This window comes from Helicoverpa zea, chromosome 3 (genome assembly GCF_022581195.2).
Source record: "Helicoverpa zea isolate HzStark_Cry1AcR chromosome 3, ilHelZeax1.1, whole genome shotgun sequence".
In the NCBI taxonomy this organism is placed as follows: Eukaryota; Metazoa; Arthropoda; class Insecta; order Lepidoptera; family Noctuidae; genus Helicoverpa; species Helicoverpa zea.
The window spans coordinates 9,230,547-9,257,492 of NC_061454.1; the positions used below are offsets into that span (position 1 = coordinate 9,230,547).

The window sequence follows — 26,946 nt, forward strand, 5'->3', positions numbered from 1 at the left end:
TTCCGTAAAGCGACGCAAATATACTCCGGGAGATAAAGTATCTTAACACGCTGTTTTAGCATTATTATTTAGCATTTTATTATTCCCTAATCCAGTTCTGTTATTAAATAGGTAATTGAATCAGCACACTTACAGGGGCCATCGCCTCAGCCCACTCGCCGTGTCCGCGCTGCAGAGTCTTCACCCGCTCCTGGTCAGCACACACTTGCACGAGGTCACCGACCGCGAACCCGCCTCCCGCGCCCGTCGTCGACGCAGACGCGCTTAAGTTGCCGCTGCAAACCTGTGTGTTGTACACATGTTAATTATTTATTAATGATTATTTGTATCACTACATAGTAAAAAAAAACAAAGTCGCTTTTTCTGTCCCTACGTCCCTATGTCTCTTTGTACGCTTAAATATTTAAAACTACGCAACGGATTTTGATGCGTTTTTTTATAGACAGAGTGATTGGAAGCCGAAACCAACATAGTTTGGGAAAAAAGGCTCGGAGGAAGAAGAGTGATTAAAGAGGAAGGTTTATATGTATAATGTATTTAGTATTAGCATTGCACCCGTGCGAAGCCGGGGCAGGTCGCTAGTAGGTACTATATAAAACACGACAGGAAAGAAAGAATTTACAAACGTAATGCTTATTTTGAAAGAAATCTCTTCGAACATACCTGACTGTTACTGCACTTGGTCGAAAATAAATTCGATCTATTTATTTCAGTATACCTACAAAAAAGCGTTTTTTGTTTGTTCACAGAGGAATCTAAGGACAAAAAATCAACATCAAAATAAATGTGATTTTTTTAGATTCATAATATGGATAATTAACTGATTCATTAATGTGCTAATTATGAATTACCTATGTAAGCAAATTCTTCCTTCCTTGTCGATCCCATATAGTGTATTTACCAAGATTTATCTTCCTCATTTGAAATACAATACCTGGTAATAGCAATAGGTATGCAAACGGAATTAGCATTGTTACCATGATATTTTAAATATCACTTAGTAATGTTTCATTTTCATCTTTATAATTTGCTGTAATGAACCTATGTACTTCATAAAATCCTTGTCCTTTGTCCTGATTGACTGACGGATCAACGCACAGCCTACAACACTCGACACAGAGACTTGGGTTGGAAGAAATAATCCTTATGTGGCCTAGGGTGCAAATAAGAAAACATTTTTGGGTATACATATCATAATATCTAAGAGGAGCAAAATAAGATTAAAAGTTTATAAGGGTTTGTTTGAAACCGCCTTCCGCTATTACATGTGTCAAGTTGACAATAAATCTGTGAGGGTTTCAATGTAGCTGACAGATGAACTAAAACCAACCTTCTTGAAGGGTGCAAAAGAGAAGAGATTAAAGATATGTTTTACCACAATCCTTTAAACAAATATTTATCATATTGTTTTTACCTTTCGGTATTTTAAACAAGTACATATAATTTCGTTTTGATTCGAAATCTATTGTGTTTTTGTTTAGTATATTTCAAACAATTTTTCGGGTTTGTCAATTATTTAATAATTGAATGCAACCTATCTTACGAAGAAGTTTGCTATACAAAACACTAAATAGGTTCACAAGCAGGAGCAGTTTCTTTGGGCACCGTGTTTAGATTTTTTACGTACCTGTAAATACAGTAGGTTTGGATTAGGTACATTAGGTTTGAATTTGACAACTATTCCCCGCAGTTTCACCCGCGACCTAAGACTACTTCTTCGAAAGTAGGTAGTTATCACTACATAGTATAAAACAAAGTCGCCTTTTCTGTCCCTTTGTACGAAATAATGTTATCCCGTGCGAAGCCGGGGCGGGTCGCTAGTATCCTATAACTGTCTCTAGACAACTAATAAGAATTAGTAATCTTTTTGTGTCAACATTATCATAGTATTACTTATCAACTAACTCACTGTTTTGCGTCTTGAAGGAAGGACGCAAGTACTATTATAAGTGCATCCGAATAAAAATAAATCTGTGTACAAAACTTTTTGGTGCCTCCTCAAATGATTTTTTTTAATTGTCGTACCACGTTCGTACAATTCAAATAAGGTCCTGTGTTATACTAATACCTACTAAAATCTTTATGGTATGTATATAAGTTCAATTGCGCCCGAAATTACAACGAAAATTCATACCTATATCCTAATTGGACGCGGGCAAAAGCTAGTTCCATAATATAATAATACACTGATAAAATAAATTACCTTGGTCAAGACAGCGGGGTTGAACGTCCATCTGTTTCCACTGGGGTATGTGACCACGATGTCATGGTCTTCATCGATGCCGACCACTGTGCCCGTAGTGCCCAGACACTCGAACATGCCGTCTGTCCAACCGCCGTGACCATGTTGCAAGGACTGCACTATTTCTAGATCCAGGTCCACATTTACCTGAAAATTATAACGAAATACTTTTTAAACCTTATTTTTGCTATCACTAAAGTTTTTTCCTTATTATTATACTTTCTTATTAAAACTAATACTCATATACATACACCCACCTGATCACCAACTTGCAGGCCATGGGGCCCAGTGCGGCCAGGCCCTAACTCTCCCAGAAGTGGTAAATGTTCCTTGTACACATTTTGTCCTTTCACATCATTCACAACCTGCAAATTGATAATTACATAAATTAAAACCTTTTTCATTGATTACAATCAATAAGGTAAATCACACACTAATTGTAAATACAAATAAGGTAAACCAGGTCAAATATCAAAAAAAGAGGAATTTACACATGTTAGTTTCAGTACATAACATCATATTAATGATGAGGAAAATTAAAACAAATCAATGGAATACCTTTAAATCTGCCATGCCTTCAAATCCAACTCTGTAGAGATTCTTGGCTCCATTGTCCCAAACAACATATGCAGCAGATCGAGGACTTGCTGCAGACCAGTCCTGTACTTCGTTTACCTTTCCTCTTCTTCCATTGCCACCATCTTGATCTTCCCATTGCCAATCAACCTACAAAGAATTTATTTATCATTAAACCTTTGGACTGACACACTATTTTGACTTAAGAGACCAATTCTTCTCAATTTTTTTTTATTGATTTTAGCGAAAAAGTATTTAAAAATCTGAGTTCAATAATACACCAAAAACTTTTTCCTACATCTGACAAAAAGTATGCTGAAAATTGCATCAAAAACGGTTCAACTAAACATGAGATAATCCCGCACAAACATACATGCTGGTCAAGCTGAGAACCTTTTTTTTTAAGTCAGTTAAATATTGTATAATGAATGTAACATACCCCTCTAACAACTCTTGCTCCTGGGAAAATACCTCTTACAGCCTGCTTTTTGCTCTTGCGTCGAGGTTCAACTAGACATCTCTGGGCTCCTGGCGCACTTATACGATAGAACCTGTGTCTGAGATTGTGTTTGTCACCATGATAGCATACAGAACATAGATCATAGTTACTGCATTCGGCACATTTCCAACGAATTCCTAAAAAAAGATATTAAATAATTATTTACATTAGCTCTTTCTATTTTATTTTATTTTATTAAATTTTATTCTTTTTTATTTTATTAAATGTATGGCTTAATAAACACATCCTGACTAGGCTCTCCCAAAATACTTTACCTAGCAGTTTTTCATAATTTTATTTACTTACCAAATATTGGTTGTTGTCTACAAGTATCACACATAGTTCCTTCATGTTTGACTCCAGTTGGGGCACTATCAAGTATGCGCAAGTCATATGCTCCTGAACATCTGTAATTAGCAGCAGTGCCATTGTCCCACACAACCACCACTTCCTCAGGAGATTCAAAGTTTCTCACAGTACCAACATGCCCCTCACCACCATCCTGCAATGAAATGTTACATTAACCATAAACAAAACTTTCATATTTATACTTTTATCAAAATTTTCTAAAGACCAAGTTTATGGTAATCAACAGTATCAGTATTTTTTATTGAAAAACTAAACAATTTGTGAAATATATATGCATAAATATAAATACTAACACAACTATAACTTTTGTTTACAAACTTATTGCCATTGATTTATATAACATAACATGCCACAGAATCAAGTCACTGGACACAGAACTGATCAAAATATTGATATTATTTGGCCAAGAGATAAACTAATGATCACTTAAATGCAATGATACTGTAAGAAAGTTTTGTGATGATTATATTTTTAGAAGAATAAAATTAAGTTGCCAAGTCTTGATCATGTACACTTAAAATCAAAACAATTTCAAGATATTTTAGCAACAGCGCCTTTAACAACTTGATATTATTGTTCAACCGAGGGGGAACTTGCCAAATTTTCAAGGATATATCAAATTAGTTTTAAAATCTGGAAGCATAAAACTAAAAATGTTTAAACAAAAATAAACAGTGATCTACCTGTTTGCCCCACTTCCAGTCCGGACCCCGAATTACACGAGCTCCAACCCCTTCCATCATAAATCTAGTAGCCCTAGACGAGGCTGTAGCTCCAGGTATATTGGTTTCCATTGAAACAGTAATAAGCAGTTGTATAAGATAGTAAAAGTTATTTATTCACTTCACTCCGCCTAGCTTGAAAGGTAAAATGTCAAAACTTTTGATTTGACAGATGGACGAGTTAAGAATCGAGATGTCAGATGGAGTTCGTTCAGTAATGATCGTAGGTGTCTTTACAAATATTGGAGTAAATGTTGAAATAATAATTTAATGAGCTAACTAAGACCAACGTTGTAGTTCCATATTTTAAGATAATTATCGCCTCCCTCAGTGTACTTTTAACTCAACTTTAATCGACACAAATCAAGTAATAAACTACAAACAGATGTCTTTTATCAATCAATTGTCAGTGTCAGAGAGTGGAATTATATTTCAGTATATAGTGAGCAGTAATTAAAAATATCATTATTTATCGCAAAACTCAACATTTAATAGATTTGATCTTTTAAATGATAATTAACGTGCTCTAATCTTATGTAGTCGGTCGTCCATACGACCTTTTAGTTTGACGTGTTTTCCTTGAAGCCTATAACCGCACGGTGATTTATTTATAAACTGGCAGTTAGAAGTGTTCGGGTCTCTGAAACTATTCAGTGTTCTTTTATTATAATCTTACATAAACACATATAATACAATGTCTAGCCATCGGAATAAATATGAAAAGGCTAGAAGACGCCTTGCTGCTGTAACATTTTTATCCAATATATCTTTAGATGGTAAGATAAGAGACCCTGAAGTTGTCCAGATAGTGGAAAAAACACCCAAAAATGATAAAACTGATTCTGCAGCCAAAGCTATTGACATTCCCAAGGATAAGGAAGTAACTCTACGAAATAGTGTGCGAAATAAAAATAAGGCACCTCATTCAAGCCCAGTGCATCGTCTTGGAGCTGACAATCATTCTCTCAGCTCAGACTCTGAACATACTAATACTGTCACACCTGTTAAGGGTGGAAATGCATCATTTATAAGAGAAAGGTAACTCTAATAAGATTTCTATATGATCAACCAACAAGAAGCTCTGTTTGTTAGACTGATGTATTATAAAGGAAATCATTTGAACTTGTTTTTTCTTTCTTTTGCAGGTGTTCATCTGGGAACACAGAATCTTTTAAAGATAAGCATGGCTCATCAAGGTCAAGGAAAAGTCACCTTGTTGCATTAACTGGTGCTAATGCAGATGATAAAAGCAGCTCAGAAAGCCTTAATTTTGGTAAAGATCACTAATTTTTAGTGACATGATTTGATTGTGTAATTTTTTTGTATACTAACTATAAAAATACCACTATTCCAGGCAAGTTTAGAACAAGCAACACATGCATTCCGGAGCACCATGCATTAACAAAAGAAGTGCGCATGGTGCGTCCAACTAAAGGAGTATCATTCAGGGATGAGAGACTAGCCATAGTTCCAGGACAGGGGGCACCATGTGTTATATTTAGCACTATCCCATACTCTAAAACTATTCGCAATGCACGGTATAATATTTTTACTACAACTGCTACTTTTATATATCTTTTAATATGCTAAATTTAATATTACTTTTTCAGTTCTGATTTAAGAAAAGATGGTGTTCGAAGGAGGAACACTTCAGGCCCTAGACCACTATCAGCCATTACAGATAATGGTATGGATCCCTTTGATCTTCTTGGCCTAGAAAAAGAAGAAAATGGTCAAGAAATATCTTATTCTAAATTGTTAGTGCCCTCTAAAGTTTGTACTAGAGAGCAGTACAAAAAAATGTATGAAGGAGATTTCACTGAAAAAGCTAATTGGAAAATAGTTAATCGGCATCCACATGTAATAGCAAGGTACATTACTCTTATTTTTCTTTCATATTTTTGATAATTTATTTAATTTCAGAAAATCTTCTGATGATTCTAAAGTCTAGAAATTAGCAATGATTTTGCCACTTGGTAGCATTCATATGCAAACTAGACCCATCAAATAATATTCAGCAATTTTTATAGATTTTAACATTCATGTAACTCCTCAGTTACTCAAGATCTTTTCAGGTCTATGAAAGTCCCAGTTATGCATGTAATTGAATGTTTTACTTCCTTCAATAATACAATTATCATTATAATGATATGTGTGCGTACCTTATCTATCTAATACTGTTTCCTTTGTGAGTGCCTACATATGTAGAGAGTATGTGTACCATTAAAGTGATATGAAAATTCATAACATCTGTTGAATTATTGCAATGATATTTGAATTGTTTTTTTCTTTTTCAATTGTGTTCTTAATGTCCAAGTTGTCATCAAAAAACTATTAGACACTAAAGGTCTCATAAATAAATAAGAATGTGCTGCACTCATTTTACATCTCTATCTGTTAATACATTTTACATACATTACCCACTTGTTCACACACACATACTTCATCCATTATAATACCAACTGGTACTTAAGGCGTTTTGAACTCATACAGTCTTCACATCATTTCATCACTAACAAATTTGACTTTCAGGACTAAGTTATTGACGAGGCACAAGGATAAAAAATGGTAAACACTGAACAGATTAAAATCTGCTATGCAACACTTAGATTTTGCTAATGCTACTATGTCCCTGCTAAAAATTATGAAGTTATTCTGTACATTTTGTGATATACACTAGGATAATTTTTATTAATTAATAAAGCTTTTGGTCAAGTAATCTTATTAACAGGTCACTTTAGGTGTTGTGCGGTGAATATATATAATAGCTTAATATTTGGGAATAATTGATTTCTTATGCAGAACTTGTATATTACTTTGATACCTTATATTATGTACATTTATTGTAAGACTCACCTCACCCACTAATCACCAAAATCCATGTAGGAACATAGCTTTTATCTGGTCTGGTATTCACTGCTAGAACATAATTTTACAAAACTATGCATGATTTACGTTGGGAAGCCTAGGATGCAATGGAAGGATTATGATTATAATTATTATATAAGACATAAGTAGGTACAGTACTTTAGAGCATGTTGTAACCACTTGTTACTGATACTAACTAGATGCATGCTGATTTAACTGGTTCGGATATTGAAATAATAACAGCCTGCACAAATAGTTACAGATACATTTATCTGAATAATCATGTTATTGTCATCTTTGTAGGTGCTTTTCATATGAATCTTCTCAGAGGACAGCAATACCGTCGTCACCACCACACTCCTCGGTTGACATCAAGTCATTTGACTGGGACGAGGGAACCTTGCTTTCTCAAAAATATGTATGTATTCATCAATATATTTATCATGAGATATATTTAGAAAAAAAGATATCTAATTTAGAAAAGATTTCTCTGTTCGGTCACAACGCTACAACTCCATTTATTTACTAAAGCATTAGAAAGATGCGAAACTAAAGCGCGTGCACAGATGTAATTCGAGCTCCATTAGGGGTCGGTTGTTTATCAACTATTGATAACATCAGCTGACTCTGCTGATCGAATACAATATTAGACACGTGTGGCATGCACTTAACGAAATTGCAATCAAATATTTACCTATTCAACCAAAAAAGAGTCTATGAAAAATTGAATATTTGTTTTCTTTCAGGTTCAATACTGCCCGAATGTATTGGATGATCCGGAACTGATAGCTGGAAAACATAGAACTCTTCTTACATTTACATCATACATGACGTCCATTATTGACTATGTCCGACCCCAGGATCTGAAGAAAGAATTAAATGATAAATTCAGAGAAAAGTTTCCGCACATCAAATTAACGCTCAGTAAATTACGAAGGTAAAGTCTCATCAATACTGTTATTTTAGACATTTAGTACATTAGGTAAGATTATTATTATCATATATTAGATGATTATTATATCTTATGTACAACCCGTGCCGATAAAGAATGGGATTAGAAATGGCGGCTCATTGAGCTGGGAGCGTCAGCATAAAAATGCAAAAACAATAAAAACTAATAACTGAATAACGTTAAAAAATATCGTTACCGTTGAAAGTGTTTCGTTATTTCATGAATTAAAATAAAGCTTACGTTAGTTAAATTTGTGATCGTTTTGAGACTACATTACGTAGGTACACAAATTGTCAACAAAACCATTACCTGAATCGCGGAGAGGGTAAGGTTGGATATAAACTATTTTCGCATCATAACTTTAAATAATCTCAAATATCCATACTAATATTATAAATGTGTAAGTAACTCTATCTCTCTGTCAACGAAACGCATAATCAAAGTCGTTATTTTTTTTGTCAGTCGGTACCAACGAGTGTGAGTATAGACGGAAATAATGTGCGAGTGAGAAGTGAATAGATGCGCCGCTATTTCTAATCCCGTTCTTTATCGGCACGGGTAGTATATAAAAGAAAGTAGTGTTAGTTACTCCACTTATAACTCAAGAACTGCTGAACCAATTTAGCTGAAAACTGGCAGGGAGGTAGTTTAGAGCCAGGAGAAGGACATAGGATAGTTTTTATTACAAAAAATATAAATAAAAAATACAATTTATTCCGGGTGTACACCGCCATCTATTGTTCAAATCAAAAATACCTACTTTATTTTTGCAGTATCAAAAAAGAAATGCGGAAAATTGCCAAACATGACAGTGGAGGAGTCGATCTTCTGTCCGTTGCACAGGCCTACGTATATTTTGAGAAGTTGATTCTTGCAAACCTCATCAACAAGGATAACAGGAAACTGTGCGCTGGAGCGTGTTTACTGTTATCAGCAAAACTGAACGACGTCAAAGGGGAAGCTTTGAAAGCACTTATTGAAGTAAGAGCACAGATTGCACTTGTATCTAAACTTGAGCCATATGTCACTCCATATATTTACAGTGTAATGTGTATTTTACAGCGCATCGAAACTACATTTAGAGTGAATAGAAAAGATCTGATGCGTTTCGAATTTGCCGTCCTGGTGGCGTTGGAGTTCGGTCTGCACGTGCCGCCCTACGAGGTGTTCCCGCACTATCAGCGATTGCTTCACGACTCGTGACCTTGGCGCAGACTGGCCTTCGAGCCATGTATCCGCGTCTGTCACCGGCGACGCGCCACCATCGTCGACAACCTGAGGGCCAGCGCATGGATGTAAAGTGTTCGCAGAAGTTGATGAGAACGTTCTAAACGTTCAAGTACTTTTGAAGTGAACGTTTTAAATAAGTGCTTATTTAGATACGAAATATTAGTATCTTCGTCTCTTTTTCAACATTGAAGGGTACCCATCTCACACCGCAAACTTTTACCGGCGGTCGATAGTATGTTGTTGAATGGTAATGCGCACATTAGGTTTGATTGGATTCATGATTGCCTTCAAAATAAACTATCCGCCGTCGGTTCAGTCTCAGTGTACGGGGCTCTAACACTAGCTTTAGCTTACGTAGTAGGGTTACATAATGTCCAATTTACAGCTTAGTCGTGATTTTCCATTTCATATGTACGAATTCCTTATACGTATAGTTGTAGCCGTGCATGTATTTTTAGATGTACCTATTTAGCCTTCATGCCCCAAGAGTCAAGCTAGCAGAAAATAGCCCTGAACATACCTATTACTTATTTATAATATTTCAAATAGCACATTTCATTTAAAAATGCTTAAATATAGCTTTTAAACTCTAATCTAGCTAATCGAGTAACATTCAAGAATATGAATATATATAGTTAAAGCGTTACAGTTTTAATTAGCGGATTATCCGCTCGATTTTGCTAACGCGTAGGTATACCTGTATATTCCATAATGCGCGACATTTACGAGGTACAACTACTAGCTTACTGGCTTTGTTGTTTGTATACGCACAGACAAGAGCAGAGTTAACTTATTCAACTGACAATTCAATGAAGTTAACGGTTTGAGCAATAGGTGTCGCCAGATTTAGCTTAGTCGGATGGGTTTTTTAAAAGAAGAATTTCGCTTAGGCCGAATGGAGCGTATACGATGGAGAATAGGTAAGTTTAATAGTAGTGCAACGAGATAACCCCTACAGCAAGATTGCATTTGGGCCTTTACTCGTCAGTTGTAATTACTTACCTAGCTAAAGTAGGTATTTGTTATAAGGAATGTATAAAATTGCAATTAGGTTAGAACATTTTAATTAGAGCACAATTTGAATAAGAAAGTATTGTTTGTAAAACAGAACTTTGCGTGTTAGATCAGTCATAAAGATAGGAAACTATTTTTATGATAGCAGACTTGCTAAATTGTAATGCTCAAGCATACGATTATTAAACTATAAATGTAATTTATTAAGTATATAAGTAAGTTTGTAACATTCTGCAATAAAATAATTCATTTAAGACAAGGGAACAACTCGGAGCAAATAAATTTGAATAGTGGCCTATAGTATAAAGCTCAAAATCGCATAGTATGTCTCATAGTTCGAGCTAATAAGGATGTGATGAACGTTCGCCTAAATGAAGCTGTCCTTATATGAGAGAAACTCACTCTCGCGCATTACCGCATGTGCCTGAGTCGTTCGCAGTTAAAAATCACTCCTAGTATTTGGGCTCTTACCTACGCGGCTCTATCAACTTGAACATCGACATTTTGCCAACTTTAGTAGATACTACTGAGAGTTTAATGTGATTATAGCCAAATGATGTAACTGTGATATCAACGCATGTATTTATCTATGTAAATAAGGTAAATTATAGTATTTAAAGTTATGAGAGTAATTTATTTTCAGTGTGTATGTGAGAGTAAAAGAGATGATCGTTTATATAGTCACGATTATGATATAGATTAATTGTTATTATAGTAATAATATGGTGTATTGTTATTTTTTTACTTATGCCAGCTTGTTTTATAGGCTTGTGTTTTTTAAATTCGTTTTTTCCATTTATTTTAAGTCGTTTTTGCTTGTAATCTAACAGCAATCATTTTCATCTCACCTCTTTTATCACGCGAATGTACTGACCGATCAAAAGTGGTTACTATCAACGCAAATCCAAGTTGGAGGATAGAAATAAGTGCAATATTATTTTAATAACAAGGTGTGAATTCTAATCTTTGTTTTAATAAAAATATGGAAATTAAAGCTCGTTTTTTTTCTACAATATTTTATTCTTATTTATAGTTTGTACCTAACAAATATTATAGAATCTAAACGTGAAGTGGGGAGTGTTTTTTTTTTCATTCTAACCCTAGCTTGTGATATAGATATTGAACCTATGTAGTAAATAAGGATCATTGTTGGATTAGTATTTAAAAATGGATAGGGGTGTACTAAAATATTTTTTGATAAAAAAACGGAAATAATCGCTCCGAAACTTGGAAAGCTGGCCCCCCTATCTTAATTATTCACGCTTTTAGCCGGTTTTGAAGCCTGTGTTCGTCTCTGTTTATTGCTAAGAGTTGAATGCCTTGCCAGGCGTAAGAAATTTACTGTAGATATTATCGAAGAACCACAATATACCGCACGCTTGACTTGCGGTTGTCACCGAATACCACGGTCGAGAGCGCACTGTAAATGCTGTTTCACGCGCATCACATCACTAACCCACATCTCAACAGATGTTTTATTCCTACAATTATTATTAGGTATTTAGTACCTATCATTTAAGTTTGTTAGACAGATTCTTCTAGTAGGTACAAGATTTCTGCTGCCTCATTCTCTGATCTTTAACCTACGTTCTTTCTTAAGTTTGCTGATTTTTTCACGTGAATGTGTAGGTGCAATGCCAATGCAATAGGGCCTAGAAATATTTCTACAATATATATTTACTTACACGCATACCTATTAGTTCCAGGATGTGCAATACGACGAACCTCCGCCATTTACAATAATAATATCGATGTAAATAACAATCCTCAGCTCAGTGTAATGCTATCGTAGTGGTTTAACACCAATATTAAATTATTAAAAACTTGGTAATTCTAACTAGTTTACACAATGATTATTTGGATCACTGAAATTGCTTGTACATTAACGTGTGTCCTAACATGAAACCTCGTCCGGTCCACATTGTTGAAGTTGTAATAAGTAATACCCAATATAAGTACATGTTTTATTCATTTACGTTTAGAAATAAAATAGTACTCGAACCTCGATCACGTAGATCACTTGTATTTTCAATTAAAATGAGTGCAAAGGTAAATGGTGCTTGTGACCCTATTTTAACGTGAAGTTAAGTCCTATGTTTTTGTGCCTTTTTGCAAATTCGTGATATGTGCTAGTGCGAAATACTTGTCTACTTACTAAAACAAGTAATTGATTATCTCGTACATATGTTATTTTTCAAATAGATAGGAACCTACTTCGGTGCTCATATATAGCAAATTTTCTAAAAGGTATCCACCTTTTAGAAAATAGCTATACATAGCTATACATATCGCGCTGCTGGATACCACATAGGTATCAACTTGTCTTATTGATTCGTGATTGCAGCAGTTAATAAAAATGTTTTGGCCATTATAGGTAATGAGTTGTAATTGTAAGCTGTGGTGAACAGTTCCTAAGAATCTAAATTCTTCTGTTTAAGCTATCAGTCTCCTGTGCAGTATTATGCATCCTCAGTTTATGCTTCGGACAAGAAAACTCCACTCAGAAGTTAGTAACACAAGGTACCTCCAACGAAACAAGTGATTCGGAATCCGATGAGTCAGAGTGGATATCAGACGATAAGGATATGGACCAGGATGCCAGCATTTGGCGAATTTGGCGACCGTTCTGGAACTGGGGTCAGTAATATTTTGCTAATTATAATAGTTTCCTCTTAAAATTAGAGATACTTCTATAACTCAACGATGGCTCCATTTAACAGATTATACATAGGGCCGCAATAAACAGTCAAAACAGTGCAATATAAAGATCGAAATACTCACACCGCACGGTGGGCGGTTATAAAGTAATACCTATGCTACGTTAAATTAAATCGCAATCTACATAGTATATGCCTTCATTTCGTTAAAGATTTCGAAATATTATATTCGATACAAAATGTGAGTTTTTGAGTTTGGAAATATCCAAACTAAACAACATACAGTACCTACATATTATGTCTGCTTCCTGTGTAGGCAGACAGGCTAAACTGACCCACCGAGACCAACCAAGATCTTAATTTGCTTTTATTTTTTTCAGGCCAATCAATGCTTAGTAAGAAGTTTACACGCTTTCCTACATTAAAGGAAAACGAGAATGGTGGACTACATTACCATCGAGACAGACCCAAACGCAAGTTAAAAAATAAAATAAAACTGCTCTTTAAATTAAAACAATTTGAAACGTAAACGGCTTTTATTTCAATAAGTAGGTATACTTTACAGTTTACATCACCAGTTTTCAATGCAGCAAGCGTTGTTACTTTGGTCTTAACGCTATAACGTTTATTCGCTAATCATTTCAGCTATAGGTAGGGCACTGGGTATCCACAGAACATAGATAGGTCTGTTCCAGATTTATAGAGAGCTGTCTGTGTCGGCACTGTACGGACATTCGACTTACGACGTCTTATCCATGATCATCAGAGCATTGTCGTCTCCCATCGACAATTTAATGATCTTTTTACCATTTGTTTTCTTTTATTTCTATTGCGTCACGAATCCTTGTGTTTTTTTGTTTGTGCTGTATAGACGTTTTATCATCATCCTCTTGCCCTTGTCCCAATTTTATTTGGGGTCGGTGCAGCATGTTTTCTCATTCCATACTCTTCTATCTGCCGTCATCTCACAAGTTACATTCTACTTTCACACAATCCATCGTTTCTTTGGTCTTCCTCTTCCACTCAGTGGCGTAGCGTGGCGGGGGCAGGGGGGGCAAATTCCCCGGGCGGCAGCTTTTAGGGGGCGGCAAAATTTAGCCAATTAAAAAAAAAATTGTTCGCAACTAGTATGAGCGCCGCTACATAAAACTGTCTAACAATAACAAAACATTAAACAAGAAAGTTGAAACTTTTTAAACTTAAAATTAATTATTGTTAAAATTTGGTACTTAAAACACACGTAACACTACATTTTACGTAATTTTGGTTTTGAGTCTTAACTAAAAAATAATTAAAATTTCGCGCTCGCTTCGCTCGCGTAGTATTCAGAAACTGTATGCGCTAAATTTTACATCTGTCAACAAACAAACGTTAAGTACGTTTGGGCTAAATTTTACGTAATTTTTGTTTTAAATCCGCTAAAAATTTCGCGCTCACTTCGCTCGCGTATTCAAAAACGATATGCCCTTATTTTTGCATCTGTCAACAAACAAAAAGTTAAGTACGTTTGGGCAAAATTTTACGTAATTTTTGTTTTAAGTCCGCTAAAAATTTCGCGCTCGCGTCGCTCGCGTATTAAAAAAAACTAAGCCCTTGTTTTTTCATATGTCAAAAAAAAAAAAGTTAAGTAGGTACGTTTGGGCTAAATTTTACGTAATATTTGGTTTAAGTCCGATAAAAATTTCGCGCTCGCTTCGCTCGCGAATTTGGAAACAACATAGGCAAGTTTTTCTTTATTTGCTTTTGCTTACCTACACAACTGCCGACATGCGTCTAGCAGAGTGCTAATTTAGGTAAACCGATGAGGTGGTCCCCGGCAAGACAAACTTTAGTTAAAGTGGTCCCTCATGACTAAAAGGTTAAGAACCACTCACTGGTTTAGATAAACTTGAATGCTATAAGCAATACCTACCTAGATACAAGCCAAATTTCACGCTTAGGTATAGTTCCATGGAAACTAGTTTAAGTGTTAGTCCCGTAAATTAAATTAATTTGTTAAACAGTTTAAAGTAGCCCCGCTTTTTAAATTATTTCAATTCCATATATACTTATAGTTACCTACTTCGCTAGCCTGCGTTACCGCGGCTCTGGAACATAAAAGGCCTTCGACGGAACACGACGGTTTTTAGTCAGTAAGAGTCTGACACTCCCTCACCGCTGCTAACCCACAGCGGGAAGGGTCAATTTGATGATTTTTAACGTCGATACAAAAAAAACCCCTTTTTTTGAAGTCGGTTAAAAATGACAAACGGCCAGTAACACTTGTTAAAAAAAAACACGGGAAGGGGCGGCAAAATCGACAACTGCCCCGGGCGGCAGATACCCACGCTACGCCACTGCTTCCACTATATCCGTCCACATTCATACTCATCATCTTCCTCACAACATGATTCTCATTTCTCCGCATCACATGCCCATACCATAACAGCCGGTTTCCACGCAGTTTTTCTGATACCGGCGCTACTTTCAAACTTCCTCTTATATACTCATTCCTCACTCTATCCATTCGCGTAACGCCACACATACTTACTTACCTCTTAACATTATCATCTCTGCCGCATGCAATTGTCTTTCATTCTTCGCTTTAGTATAGACGTTTTAAGTATCTATATAATATATTATATGTCTTCGTCCGAATTCTAGTCATTCCAGGAGCTGAAAGGCGTCATCAAACAGTTCGTCTGCCGTTCATCAAAACATCGATCACCTATAAAGTTGGGGATTGAGAATTTTTGCGGTCTATGTACCTACAAATCACCGATAGGTACGGCTTTTATAGCTCTCGGGCTTATCTTTACAGCAGGCTGGCTGGCCCTTGTTAAGATTCAGTGCCTCAACTTCTTAGACCACAGCCTCAAAATTCGTTAGATAGGTACCTACGCGTTAAACAGTAAAGTATATTGCAGTAGGTATCATTTAGTAACTATTTAGTAATGTGTATAATTATCTAAACTTTTTGAATCAATATGATATTGGAAAAATAAAACCATTTGTACCTTTGACACTGACATATTTCAATGACTGTTTAACATTGGCACAGTTGCGGGTTGCAATAAAAATGCAAACAGTGCCTACTTTACAAAAGATTTAAAAATACTTAGTCTGAAAACACGATGTTTTACGTAGATTCTCAACGGACGGTCACACGTCGTGACAGTTCGTTGATTCTCGGCAGGAAACCTGGACAAGAATCGGATTTTGAAATATGGTCTACTTTACAAGGCCAATCTTCTGGGCCACTCATCAGCGAGTCTGTAGGTTCCGTAGTTGTGCGGCCTAGGGGCTCTGTCAGAAAGGAATTGATAACAATGATGTTTGAATCCATGTTAGACAGCATCGTAGATTCATGGGAAACTATTCAGCCACCTAAAAGAGAGGATAGCCCCCTAGAATTGGGAAAGACGCCAAGTGATATAACATTTTCGGGAAAGAAGAAAAAGACTTTGTGTTAGTCTAAACGTACCCATTTATCAATTGCATAAGTCGCACCTAGAAAAGTGTATTTTTTTAATATCTTTATATATTCAACAGCAAAATCTTCCAAATCAAAACGCAGTCGCTCAAAAGATTTAGGGGTTAGTACCCACCTACATACTATTTAATTTAAATGCCTGTATATAAGGTAGATGCATCCTATATATGGTAAGTATATAGTCATAGTCACCTCGGTCATAGCCTAGCAGTCGCGCTTACGACCACTAGACCAACGAGTCAGTAGTTATTAAATTAAATAAACAAACTGACATTACCTTGCGACAATCCCACATTAGTGACAAAGGTAAGCTATCCTGTCGCAATACACTAGTTTATGTAGTTAAATACCTTACGTAATGTACATACTGAACAAGGTTCATTGCACTTCCCTTTGGTACTCCACAGAATGATTCTCAAACTGTTTGGTGGTCATGCCCAGATGAAAAGGCTATAATAAGATTTCGAAACGGGAACGTTTATGAAGGAAACATTTCTTCGAAATGCATGCATGGCGAAGGTCGGTTCCAATGGAAAGACGGAACGGTGTATCTTGTAAGTGACTTGAGCACGTACTACTAATTTCATGTCCGTCCATCCAAAACTAGAGTAACTCTGAAGTAGGTAACGAAGGGCAATTGAAAAACAATGGGGGTCCAATATTTCGTCCGGGCTCTATACTTAAGTTTTATGCAATATGCTTTTAGATATACTAATGTGATAAAAGCACGTATGGCAACTTTGTTATTTAAATATCTTTGGCAGTCGTTACAATAAATAAACTTAACAAGGGGTGCCGGGCTGTATGGACCGGGATGTAGAGGTCAGATAGGCAGTCGCGCCATGTCAATCACTGGTTTTCAACTGCATCCAGTTAGACTGGAAGCGAACCTCAGCAGAGTTGGGAAAAGGCGAGGCCGACGATGATGACACGATGTGACATCTACGGTACCTATAAATAATACGACTTATAAAGAAACCAATGATTGATGAATAAATAAATTGAATTTTAGGGCAATTTTAAAGATAACGAAATGCATGGTAAAGGAACGATTCACTGGAAAAATGATACGTGGTATGAGGGCGAGTTTGCCGGTAACTTACGTCATGGCAAAGGACTATATGTGGACTCGCGCACTCAACGTTCCTATACGGGCGGCTGGCATTACGGAACGAAACACGGAGAGGGCGTCATATATTACTCAAGAAATTTTAAAAATTCCTACGATGGCCAATGGATTCATGTTAGTATGACCTAGAGTAGATTTTTCAATCATCATCAGTTAACTTTGTTAATTGCGAGTCGAATTCGCGCTCTGAGATTTTTGTACAATAAATACCCTTACCTATGTCAGGTTGTGACGGACAAGATATTTGGAATACCTTTCTTATATGTACCTATAACTATTATTATAATTTAGAATGAACGATACGGGTATGGATCTCGAGAATACTGCGATTCAAGTGGGTACAAAGGAGACTGGGAAAGAAATGTGAGACAAGGAAAAGGACTTATGATATGGCCGAATCACGACGTAAGTGTTTCCTTTTAATTTTCTCAATTAAATCAATTCCCGTACTAACCATGATAGAGTTCACCTGTAGGTATGTTAATCAGGTAGATGGGCACATTCTGACGGTTGAAGGAATTTTGAAATAAGTAGTCATTTAAATTATTCGTTAAAAGATATACAGACAGCAATGTAGCTAGATTTAGATAAAGTAGATGTACTGTGTTAGTTGGAATGCGAAATGCACATCAGCCTATCAATTATATAGTAACAGTTAATGCATTTTACATTTGACTGATCATTTTGAATCCTGTCAAGTAAGTCATTATTGTTATAAGAGTGTACAATTTTACATCCATCTTCGTTGGAGTACCTAAGTATAATGCAACTACTTTGTCATAAAAATGTTTTCACAGAAATAGGTACCTACCTACTTACCTGTTTACAATATTATTGCAGTTCTACCGAGGCGAGTGGCAGAATGGTGTTATGTCTGGTTATGGTATTTACATCTGGGAAGCATGTTACAATAACACTCTGGCACTACCATCCATAAGTGCATATCGTGGTATGTGGGAAAAGGGTCAGCGAAATGGTTATGGTGTGTTAAATTTGGGACTTGGCTTAGGCTCTCACTACAAGGGAGAGTTTAAGAAAAATAAGAAACATGGCGTAGGAAAATTTGTAACAAACAATGGATTCATTCTCCAAGATAAGAATCTTTTTGTTGATGATAATTTGGGACCCGTAATGTCCTTTTCGACCAGATTCTCCCAAGAATCTAGGCGAACTATAACTGCTAATAATGAACCTTATCAATTTGAGATTTGCGACGATACTGTGGGACTTATTTACCACATTGACCAAGCGCTTAAAAATATAGACAAACAGGCTGAAATAAGAACAAATATCATCAACGAATTCTTGGAGAATAATAAACACATAGAAAAAGAGATGTCTCAAATGGCCGGTAAAGAGGAGCTTCCGTCAGAAGAAGCTATTAAACTGGAGAACTTCGACGACTTGATCATGTTTGAAGAAAGTTCATTACACAAGTCTCTGAGGTGTTATGAGACTGACTTGCTGAATATATACTACAAATATGCTACCATATGCAACACCGAAGAAATAGGATTCACTCCTGTACTGACACGCTTGTTCCTCTGGCAATTGTATTACGACTGCAATGTTCACGAGCGAGGCCTAACACTTGTTGAAATTGATAGATTATACCATCAGAATCCCGAATGGCTGGCAAGGAATCCACATAACCCATTTGAGAAAATATATTTTTGGCAGTTTTTACATAGCCTCATATCTGTTGCCAGCAAATTATATGCAAAGAGAGAAATGCCTGACACAAAGCCTGATACAATCCTCGCAAGTGCTTTTAGAACTTTCATGGAATTGGACGTGTTACCAGGATCATGTCGACAAATAGGCAAAAGTGAGTAACTAGCACAAACTACATATTCGTAATAGGTACCTATGTAATTACAAAATTACACAAGTATAGGTAACTAAGTAGGTAATAGGTACTTAAAAAAATTAACTTACTTTTGTACAATATTATTTTTTTATTTCAGGTCGTTTGGTGAATGGTTATGGGAAATTTGTGCCTTTGAAAGCAACTTATCAATTGTACCGAACCCTGGGTGAGCCTCACACCGTGCGCACTTTCCTCTGTGCCGTACGACGTCCGCCACACTGCACGGACCATCCCCAACCCAGCCTCATCGAACTGCCAGACATATGCCTTCCACTTGGCCGTAACGTTTATATCTTTGGAGACGAATTAACTTTCGTTGTTGGTAAATATCATCGTGTCATGTATATCTGAATCACAATGACAAATCTTTGATAGAAGTTTTATTTCTCAATAATTACTGACCTTTATCTCTTCTTTTCCAGACGATAATGAAATCCCCGATCCCTTTGAAATAGATGATGACATTGAAAACTTACGACTCTTCAACTTTGGGAACTTGTCATGCAGGACCATAATTAAAATATTTGCTAAAATTTTTCCGATGCTCTGTGAATCTGATAAAATTATGAATTTAGATATAGAAATTACTTTTTTCGAATTTTTTGAAGCCTTTGTAGCATGTGCCGAAGAAAGTATTCGCATTAAAGATGAAGAATTAAAGTGGCGAGATAAATTTACTATGAACAATGAAACTGTGGCGCCACCAAGCACCCCCGCGGGTCATGTGGCAAGATCTAAGTAGTTATCTGTGGTGCCCTTGTTGTTTCAGATATAATTTTGTTTATTATATTTTCATATAAATCAGATAGTTTTATTTTATGAGTTACCTACACATTAGCCAAGTTGACCTACTATGGCAAAGTCTTTCTTTGGAAACCTATGGAAAAGACTAGGCAGATGATGGTATAGGAAGGTATGTATATGAATGAGTGAGTATGAATGAATGAAGGCTGCAATCACCTGGTTAAATTGTTGTACCTGGGAAGGGAAGATATTATGTGTGAACAGTGAACTCCGGTGAAGTCGCACAAAAAGTGTCAAAGCGTTTATGTCGAATTCGGTGCCTAAAAGAAAGCCGACGTCTCATACAGCTCATGCCAGCCCCGGATCTTCAATTTTTTTTAGGCGGGGCAAAATCTGCAAAATGCCGCCCCGCCTACCTACTTATGTTTATTTTCACCTTTATCATCCATATAATTTTAGCTATCAATATGTAGGCAGGCAGGGCCGTCTCTAGCTCATGTAGCGCCTGGCTGCAATCATCACCCAAGCGCCACCTATGTATTGAAGTACTTAGAGTAGTTACAAGGAATATAAGTAAGAACGTTCGAATGAAGTGCACTATTTGGTAGGTAAAGGACTTTAAAAAATGTGTCCAATTCATTGTAGGCTCTTTAAGTTATGAAAGTCGAGACAGAACGATGCAATTGTAAAAAGCAGCGCGAGCGAAGCGAGCGCGCAAATTTTTTAATTTGGGACACAAAAAGTTAATTCGTTTAAAAAAGCGCTGTAACAAACAGCAAGCAAACTTTTTGGTTTTTGAGGACTCCATAAATATTAATTTTTTACTACATTTGACCAGTGGCGGCGTAGCATCGGGTGGCACCCGGGACGGACTACTTATCGAGCATCCCCCACCTCCCCAAAAAAACGACAGAACATAATCACGTAGTAAAAAAAACCTACAGTGAGCCCCAGAAATGTTCGAGATGTAGGACACAAAAGATCCCAATTTAAAAAAAAAAAACGGTAAATGAATCCGCGAACATAGCGAGTGCGAAATTTTTGAGTTTGTTAACACAAAAGTACCCAAACAAGTTTGATAAAAAGCACTGTATAGTGAAAGTCCTCAACCTCCGCTTACAAATAGCGCCTAAACAACTTAAAAATAACCACTGTAAAGTGAATTATTTTAATTGTTACTTTTGAGAACTGTAATTTAACTCTGAATTAAGCACAAATAAAAAGAAACCGTGACTGAAGGGAGCGTCAGTTGTTTTTGCTACTTCGGTGCTTTAAATTTTTGTTAGATTGAGTACTCAAAAAGCAAGGGCAGAACAAAATAGAAATTAAGAAAGAATCGCGAGCTAAGCGAGCGGATTTTTTTTTCTAACTTTGAGGAATTAATTTAAGTAATCAGATAAAGCAAACATATAAGAGAGGGGTGACAGTCGGACTGAGAGGGGTGACCGCCTCGATGTCTCGCGCATGCTCTGTCGTAGTTTTGGTTAAAATTTGAATATAAATAAAATGAAACAGTAAATGGTAGTGAACCTAAGCTTCGCAGATAAGAATGTGACTTGTCCCTTCTGCCCGCGCCATCCTGGTCATGCAGATATGTGTCGACCAAGATGGCACCCCCCGAGATGTGGTACCCGGGGCGGACCGCCCCCTCCGCCCCCCGCTTACGCTGCTACTGCATTTGACTTATAAAAGTTAAGGCAGTGTGGCCTTGACTTATGAAGTCATTGAGGCAATGCATGTATAATATTGAGCGAGCGAAGCGAGCGCGAAATTTTTTGAGCCCGCGACACAAAAGTACCTGATAAAGGACATCGTATAGCAACAAGTAGCCGCGAGCGTAGCGAGCGCGAATTTTTTTAAATTATTTGTTTGAAGACTCACAAATTAAACTGGGAATTATGTACAAATAAAAAGAAAACGTGATTAGAGACTGAATCAATGACCGACGACCGAGTCAATAAAAATAATAAACAATCAGAAAAGCAGCCGCGTTGTCATTTAGCTGCGAGCGTAGCGAGCAAGAATTTTTTCACTTAGTTGGAGGATGTTAAAAGTAAAAAATAATCAAAATGATCAATCAAACAAAGCGAAGGCGACTTTTTTAGAAACTTTGCTTGTCAGTATCGAAATGTAATTTCATCGAAATTTCCTGGTGGTGGGGCGTTCCGTGGCGCCCCTGAGACCGAGCAAGGCGCCCGGGTCATGCGCACACCCTGCACCATAGGTTAAGATGGCGCTGTAAGTACCTAACCATTACAGTAATCTGTGATGTAGGGTTTAAAATAAAAATAAATATATGCGATAAGCGTTCCTGGCTCATAGATGATCGCAAATAATTTTTAATAGTTTCCTAAAACTTCGCCTCGTGAATAATAAATGTTTGTGCAGTGGTGCAGGGTATCGGTCAAGTTGATATGGCCACGAAATTGCTGTACTTGTGCTATTATTTATTCCGTGGTCAAAGTTAAATAAATGATGAGTTATCCATCTATCTACTACTCTGAACCTACAACACGTTATCCATTGGTCTGTGAAGTGTGAATTTGGCAGCCGCCTGATTTTGCCGCCCCCTGAATTTGCCGCCCGGGGCACAGGCCCCGGCTTGCCCCCCCCTAGATCCGGGGCTGGCTCATGCTCTAATTTTTCTAATCACCTAAGCGATTTCCTCCAAACTATTACGACTTGTGCGACTTGTGTCGAACGCGCAGCTCGTATCCACGACACGTCATCGCGCCCGAGCTAAGGGCGCACATATTTTTTTCTCGGCCTTCTCGGCCGTTTAAAATCAGAATGATCATAATATCTCTTGTCTTTTCAACAAAGAAGTAAGTAATCTGAACTAAGGAAACCATTCCCGCATTATAAAACTACAAAAAAGGAAGATAGATAATACAAATAGCAAGAAAGAGCTCGTTAATCGTCTCGACGAAACCTCATTAGTTTTATATGTTTATGGTTTTAATGAATGTAACAGTTGACTTTTAACTTTAACTGTCGAAAAGACGTCAAGCTATATAAAACGTCTCATTGCGGCTGTTTTAAATCTACGTTTTAAATAGATAGGCTTTGCTACAAAAATTAAGCCAAAATGAGGGCTAAGAATCCAATTGCTAAAAAGCCACAACAAATATTATTTTCCAAGAATATATATGGACCTAAAACAAAAGTAGAAAACTGGGACTTCGCTATACATGCAGAAAAAAAAGATAATTATGTTTATCGCGACCAGCTGAGTAACCAAGTCAGCACTTACAACCGTTGGGGGACTGAAGACCAGGGTACGGGCATGACTGAAACCCGCCATATGCTAGCCCAGATATTCACCAAGACTGATCCGATATATTCGTTCAAACCACTGGTTAATTTCACATCTTATCCATGCACGGAGTAAGTACTTGTACCTACCGTCCTACCCAACCTACCAAATACCTGCAACGTTCTTGTTTAGTACCGGTGTGTTTCTATTCCTAGGAGTAATGAAAAGTTCTTCTGTTTGATTTGATTCTTTGAGCAAACCTCGTTCAAATGTGTTGCCATAAGACTTTTTAGACGCAAGCAAAACAACCCTTTGTTGTTTTTAACTTTTCAAAATTCTTTATTTTATCTCTTTGATCGTGTCTTCGCAAGTCTTGTTAAGCTCGTGGCAAATTTATAGCCGTGTGAATCGATCGATCAAGCCGACCTCAACATAGTTGGTAAAAGGCTATTCGGGTAATTTGGTTAAGCTTTAAGGTTTACGGTCTTGAATCACTCCTTTACTACTCAGGTACCCTCAATTGTTGTCTCTCGTATGGGTTGGTAATGTAAACATTATATTAGTAGGATTATTTACTAACTCCCAGTGAGACCACACTGGCTGGCTGTCTCGGTTGCTAAGCAAGCCATAACTTAACTAGCAGGTCGCTAGGCTGCTACATACAACCAAGCTGGCACCCAAGACAATTGCAACTGCGTTGGCAGTCTAAACGTTCTAATTTGTAGGTCGGTATGTAATAATATTCTAATTGATTTTATTTTGTGGATAGCACTCCAGGAAGAAATAAATTAATGAAGAATGCTGATTTAGCCCAACTTCCAGCAGATTTTGGAGTTATGGATTACCTTTCTACCCATCAAGATGATTATAGGAACCCATACCCTTCTGTTACCAAACCGGTTTGTTATTTTTTATATTACTGAAGGCAACTCCTTGATAAAGATAATTTATTTGAAAAACCCAAGTATAGGTACAGAACAAAAATACTTCCTAGTACATTAGCTACATCATAGTAAGTACCTACTTATAGCTTTAGTTCGCGACTTGTCCGTTGGACTTACGATATTTTTTGCTTTTCGGGAACAAGAGATCGAAATCCAATAAATACAAAAACCACGAAGTTCGCTCTAGCTCTCCGATGTGTCATCGAGCAAACACGACTTTTATGTACCTACACTTATTACCGTACCTATACTAGACTAGATCCCACCAGCGGTCTCACCCGCGCCCCGTGAAAACTATTCCGCAATCCGCACACCAGATAAAAAGGACGTACCTAGCCTATAGGCACAAAATAAGTAAAGATTACCTGCTACGCCATACCTTCCTCGGTAAAATACGGCAACACTGAAATATTTTTCATATCGATACAGTTCTTGACATTAAGGGTCAATTCTCACTGAAAGAGCAGCGGCCGGCAGCGGCCGTAAGAGCACGGACAATGTAAGAGCGCGGCGCGGTGCGGCTCAATCACTTGCATTTACGGCCGCTGCTCTTTCAGTGGGGATTGACCCTAAAGCGAATAAAATTCAGTTTCGTAATGCCTAGGTTTTTTAATTAAGCAAGATGTCTATAAACCAAGGTGATTCCTTTCAATGTCTAAGTACACTACAACAGGTAGCTTAGGTTTCGCTTATTTGTCTATTGAATATCAAATGATGCAGTCAAACCATAGTATCCTGTTTGGGTCTATGATGTGCAATTGCAGAATTACCTGCGCAACACTTTTTTTGCGCAACTGTACTAATTTTGTGTTCCTTGCTTTCAGCTAACTATGTCGTCACCGCCGTGGCTTCTTAATCGTATCATTCGTTCGGATCTCACACATAACCACGGCACTGCACCACCGCGGGGCGACTACCAGTGCCTTGATACTCACACGCCCATCGGACACATTCGTCAAATGAGACTATTCCGCTGTCAGTCCTTTGATCCCGCAACTTGCCTTCAGAGCTTCCCAGCATTAACGAAATCGTTAGCTGGTAATGATACTCAAAATTAGTTATCATATCATTTTATTATAATCAATTCATACAAAAGAAACTAAAATTAAATAAAACACAAACAACAATAAAAACATATCAGCCGTCAGCCGAACTAATTTTATTTCGATCTTCAAAGTTAGTCATTGTAAACCTATCTGCTTCTAAACATACCAAAGGCACCCCAAAATAAAAAGACATTTAGGTACAACATATTATGCTTGACCACAATTTTCATGGACAAATCTGAAGACATTATTATTATCAGCCACAGGACTGAATTCAACACGCACTTGACGCTTTCTAGTTTAACGTTTAAATATTATGAATTCCTTGGTGAGTCAATCGGTTATGATTTTCGCTAATTATTTTTTTTTTTAATTAAAAACGTTTGAAAACTGCGCACACAAATAAAGCAGTGTTCGACATTTTTGGCTGATATTTCCAAATAAACATGCAAAAATTATTAAATGAACAACTTATTCAGTAAAATAATAAACACAGATTAGTTAAAAATTTGAGTAAATGTAACGTACGTTGTATGGATCAATAAACAGTATAGGAACATTACACTATGTATGTCTTTAGCACTGTAGCATCTAAGCGTACTACGCAGGCCTGAATAGGACTGTATTTAATAAAAATGCTTCAGCAAGATTGTAAAAGTATTTGTAATCCGCCACAGCACTAATTTCGAAAATCGGGCATACAATGGATTAACTTGATTGATTCAGTTTCACACTTTTGTATGTCCGAATTTCAATTTATTTTAGCACTTTAGCATTTTTCGAACCAATAGTTGTCAATTGTTTGGTAGTGCGACATACGCCCAATTTTGGTACGTTGCCGCCCAAAATTGCTAGTGTGAAAGCTCTGTAAACATGAAATAATTACAAACGATGATGGCAATTAAATAAACGGCGAGAACTAGTTCTTGCGAAACTTTTTGTCGTCATAAAACCAAAGGACATTGTTCCGGCTTCATACATGTTCTGCCTAAGAACCGTTTGAATGGAAAGTGACTTCTATAAACTCTTAAAATTATATGGAATCCTATGAAATAAGTTTTCACGAACGGACACTTCAGGAAACTAAAATAATTACGAAAAAAGTTAATATTTTGAGGTTATAAATAAAAAATAACCAAGCTTGCGTGAAATATCAGAGTAGTGTTATCAAACTACACTATACAAAATATCAACAATACTATGTACAGCTCTATATGTTCTCTTCTAGATCTAGGAAAAAACTACTCTACTAGATACTAGGAAAAGAGATAGTAAATAGTCAAGTTTAAGATAATTCTTTGACAATGATCATTTTATAAAGTTGCATTTTCTGTCTGTCCCTATGAATGCTTTAGA

At 36.7% G+C, this 26,946-nt stretch overlaps 5 protein-coding genes across 7 annotated transcripts in view; 4 read left to right on the forward strand and 1 right to left on the reverse strand.

Moving 5' to 3' along the window:
- The window catches only part of LOC124645639 (E3 ubiquitin-protein ligase MIB1), a 122,719-nt gene extending 118,147 nt beyond the window's left edge, over positions 1-4,572 (reverse strand). Inside the window, exons 1-7 of one of the 2 annotated variants that reach the window (XM_047185460.1) lie at positions 4,370-4,572; positions 3,624-3,819; positions 3,258-3,454; positions 2,801-2,968; positions 2,500-2,607; positions 2,204-2,389; positions 134-283 (exon numbers count right to left, since the gene is read on the reverse strand). In XM_047185460.1, coding sequence (XP_047041416.1) covers positions 134-283; positions 2,204-2,389; positions 2,500-2,607; positions 2,801-2,968; positions 3,258-3,454; positions 3,624-3,819; positions 4,370-4,480 — 1,116 coding nt within the window. In that variant the 5' untranslated portion in view covers positions 4,481-4,572. Of the gene's footprint in view, positions 1-133; positions 284-2,203; positions 2,390-2,493; positions 2,608-2,800; positions 2,969-3,257; positions 3,455-3,623; positions 3,820-4,369 lie in introns of both variants that reach the window. The other variant, XM_047185459.1, reaches the window with a different exon arrangement.
- Positions 4,573-4,808: 236 nt separating this feature from the next.
- LOC124645640 (CDK5 and ABL1 enzyme substrate 2) lies at positions 4,809-11,466 on the forward strand. Of its 2 annotated transcripts, XM_047185462.1 has the most exons (9): positions 4,809-5,446; positions 5,554-5,681; positions 5,763-5,946; positions 6,019-6,279; positions 6,941-6,976; positions 7,580-7,694; positions 8,023-8,213; positions 9,002-9,209; positions 9,291-11,466. In XM_047185462.1, exons 1-9 carry the CDS (start codon positions 5,103-5,105, stop codon positions 9,429-9,431), a joined length of 1,608 nt encoding a protein of 535 aa, XP_047041418.1. In that variant the 5' UTR covers positions 4,809-5,102; the 3' UTR covers positions 9,432-11,466. The 2 variants fall into 2 exon arrangements, with proteins under 2 accessions (XP_047041418.1, XP_047041419.1); XM_047185463.1 differs by lacking the exon at positions 6,941-6,976.
- Positions 11,467-12,371: 905 nt separating this feature from the next.
- Positions 12,372-13,659, forward strand: LOC124645641. The gene is made up of 3 exons (XM_047185464.1): positions 12,372-12,521; positions 12,911-13,109; positions 13,510-13,659. The coding sequence occupies exons 1-3, from the start codon at positions 12,372-12,374 to the stop codon at positions 13,656-13,658; spliced, it is 498 nt and encodes a 165-aa protein (XP_047041420.1). The 3' UTR covers position 13,659.
- A 2,583-nt stretch (positions 13,660-16,242) lies between these two features.
- Positions 16,243-20,393, forward strand: LOC124646026 (radial spoke head 10 homolog B-like). The gene is made up of 8 exons (XM_047186041.1): positions 16,243-16,576; positions 16,661-16,704; positions 17,009-17,155; positions 17,614-17,844; positions 18,022-18,135; positions 18,571-19,558; positions 19,698-19,922; positions 20,023-20,393. The coding sequence occupies exons 1-8, from the start codon at positions 16,243-16,245 to the stop codon at positions 20,340-20,342; spliced, it is 2,403 nt and encodes an 800-aa protein (XP_047041997.1). The 3' UTR covers positions 20,343-20,393.
- A 3,014-nt stretch (positions 20,394-23,407) lies between these two features.
- On the forward strand, positions 23,408-26,168 carry LOC124646025. The gene is made up of 3 exons (XM_047186040.1): positions 23,408-23,731; positions 24,370-24,499; positions 25,369-26,168. The coding sequence occupies exons 1-3, from the start codon at positions 23,433-23,435 to the stop codon at positions 25,600-25,602; spliced, it is 663 nt and encodes a 220-aa protein (XP_047041996.1). The 5' UTR covers positions 23,408-23,432; the 3' UTR covers positions 25,603-26,168.
- The last annotated feature ends 778 nt before the right edge of the window (positions 26,169-26,946 follow it).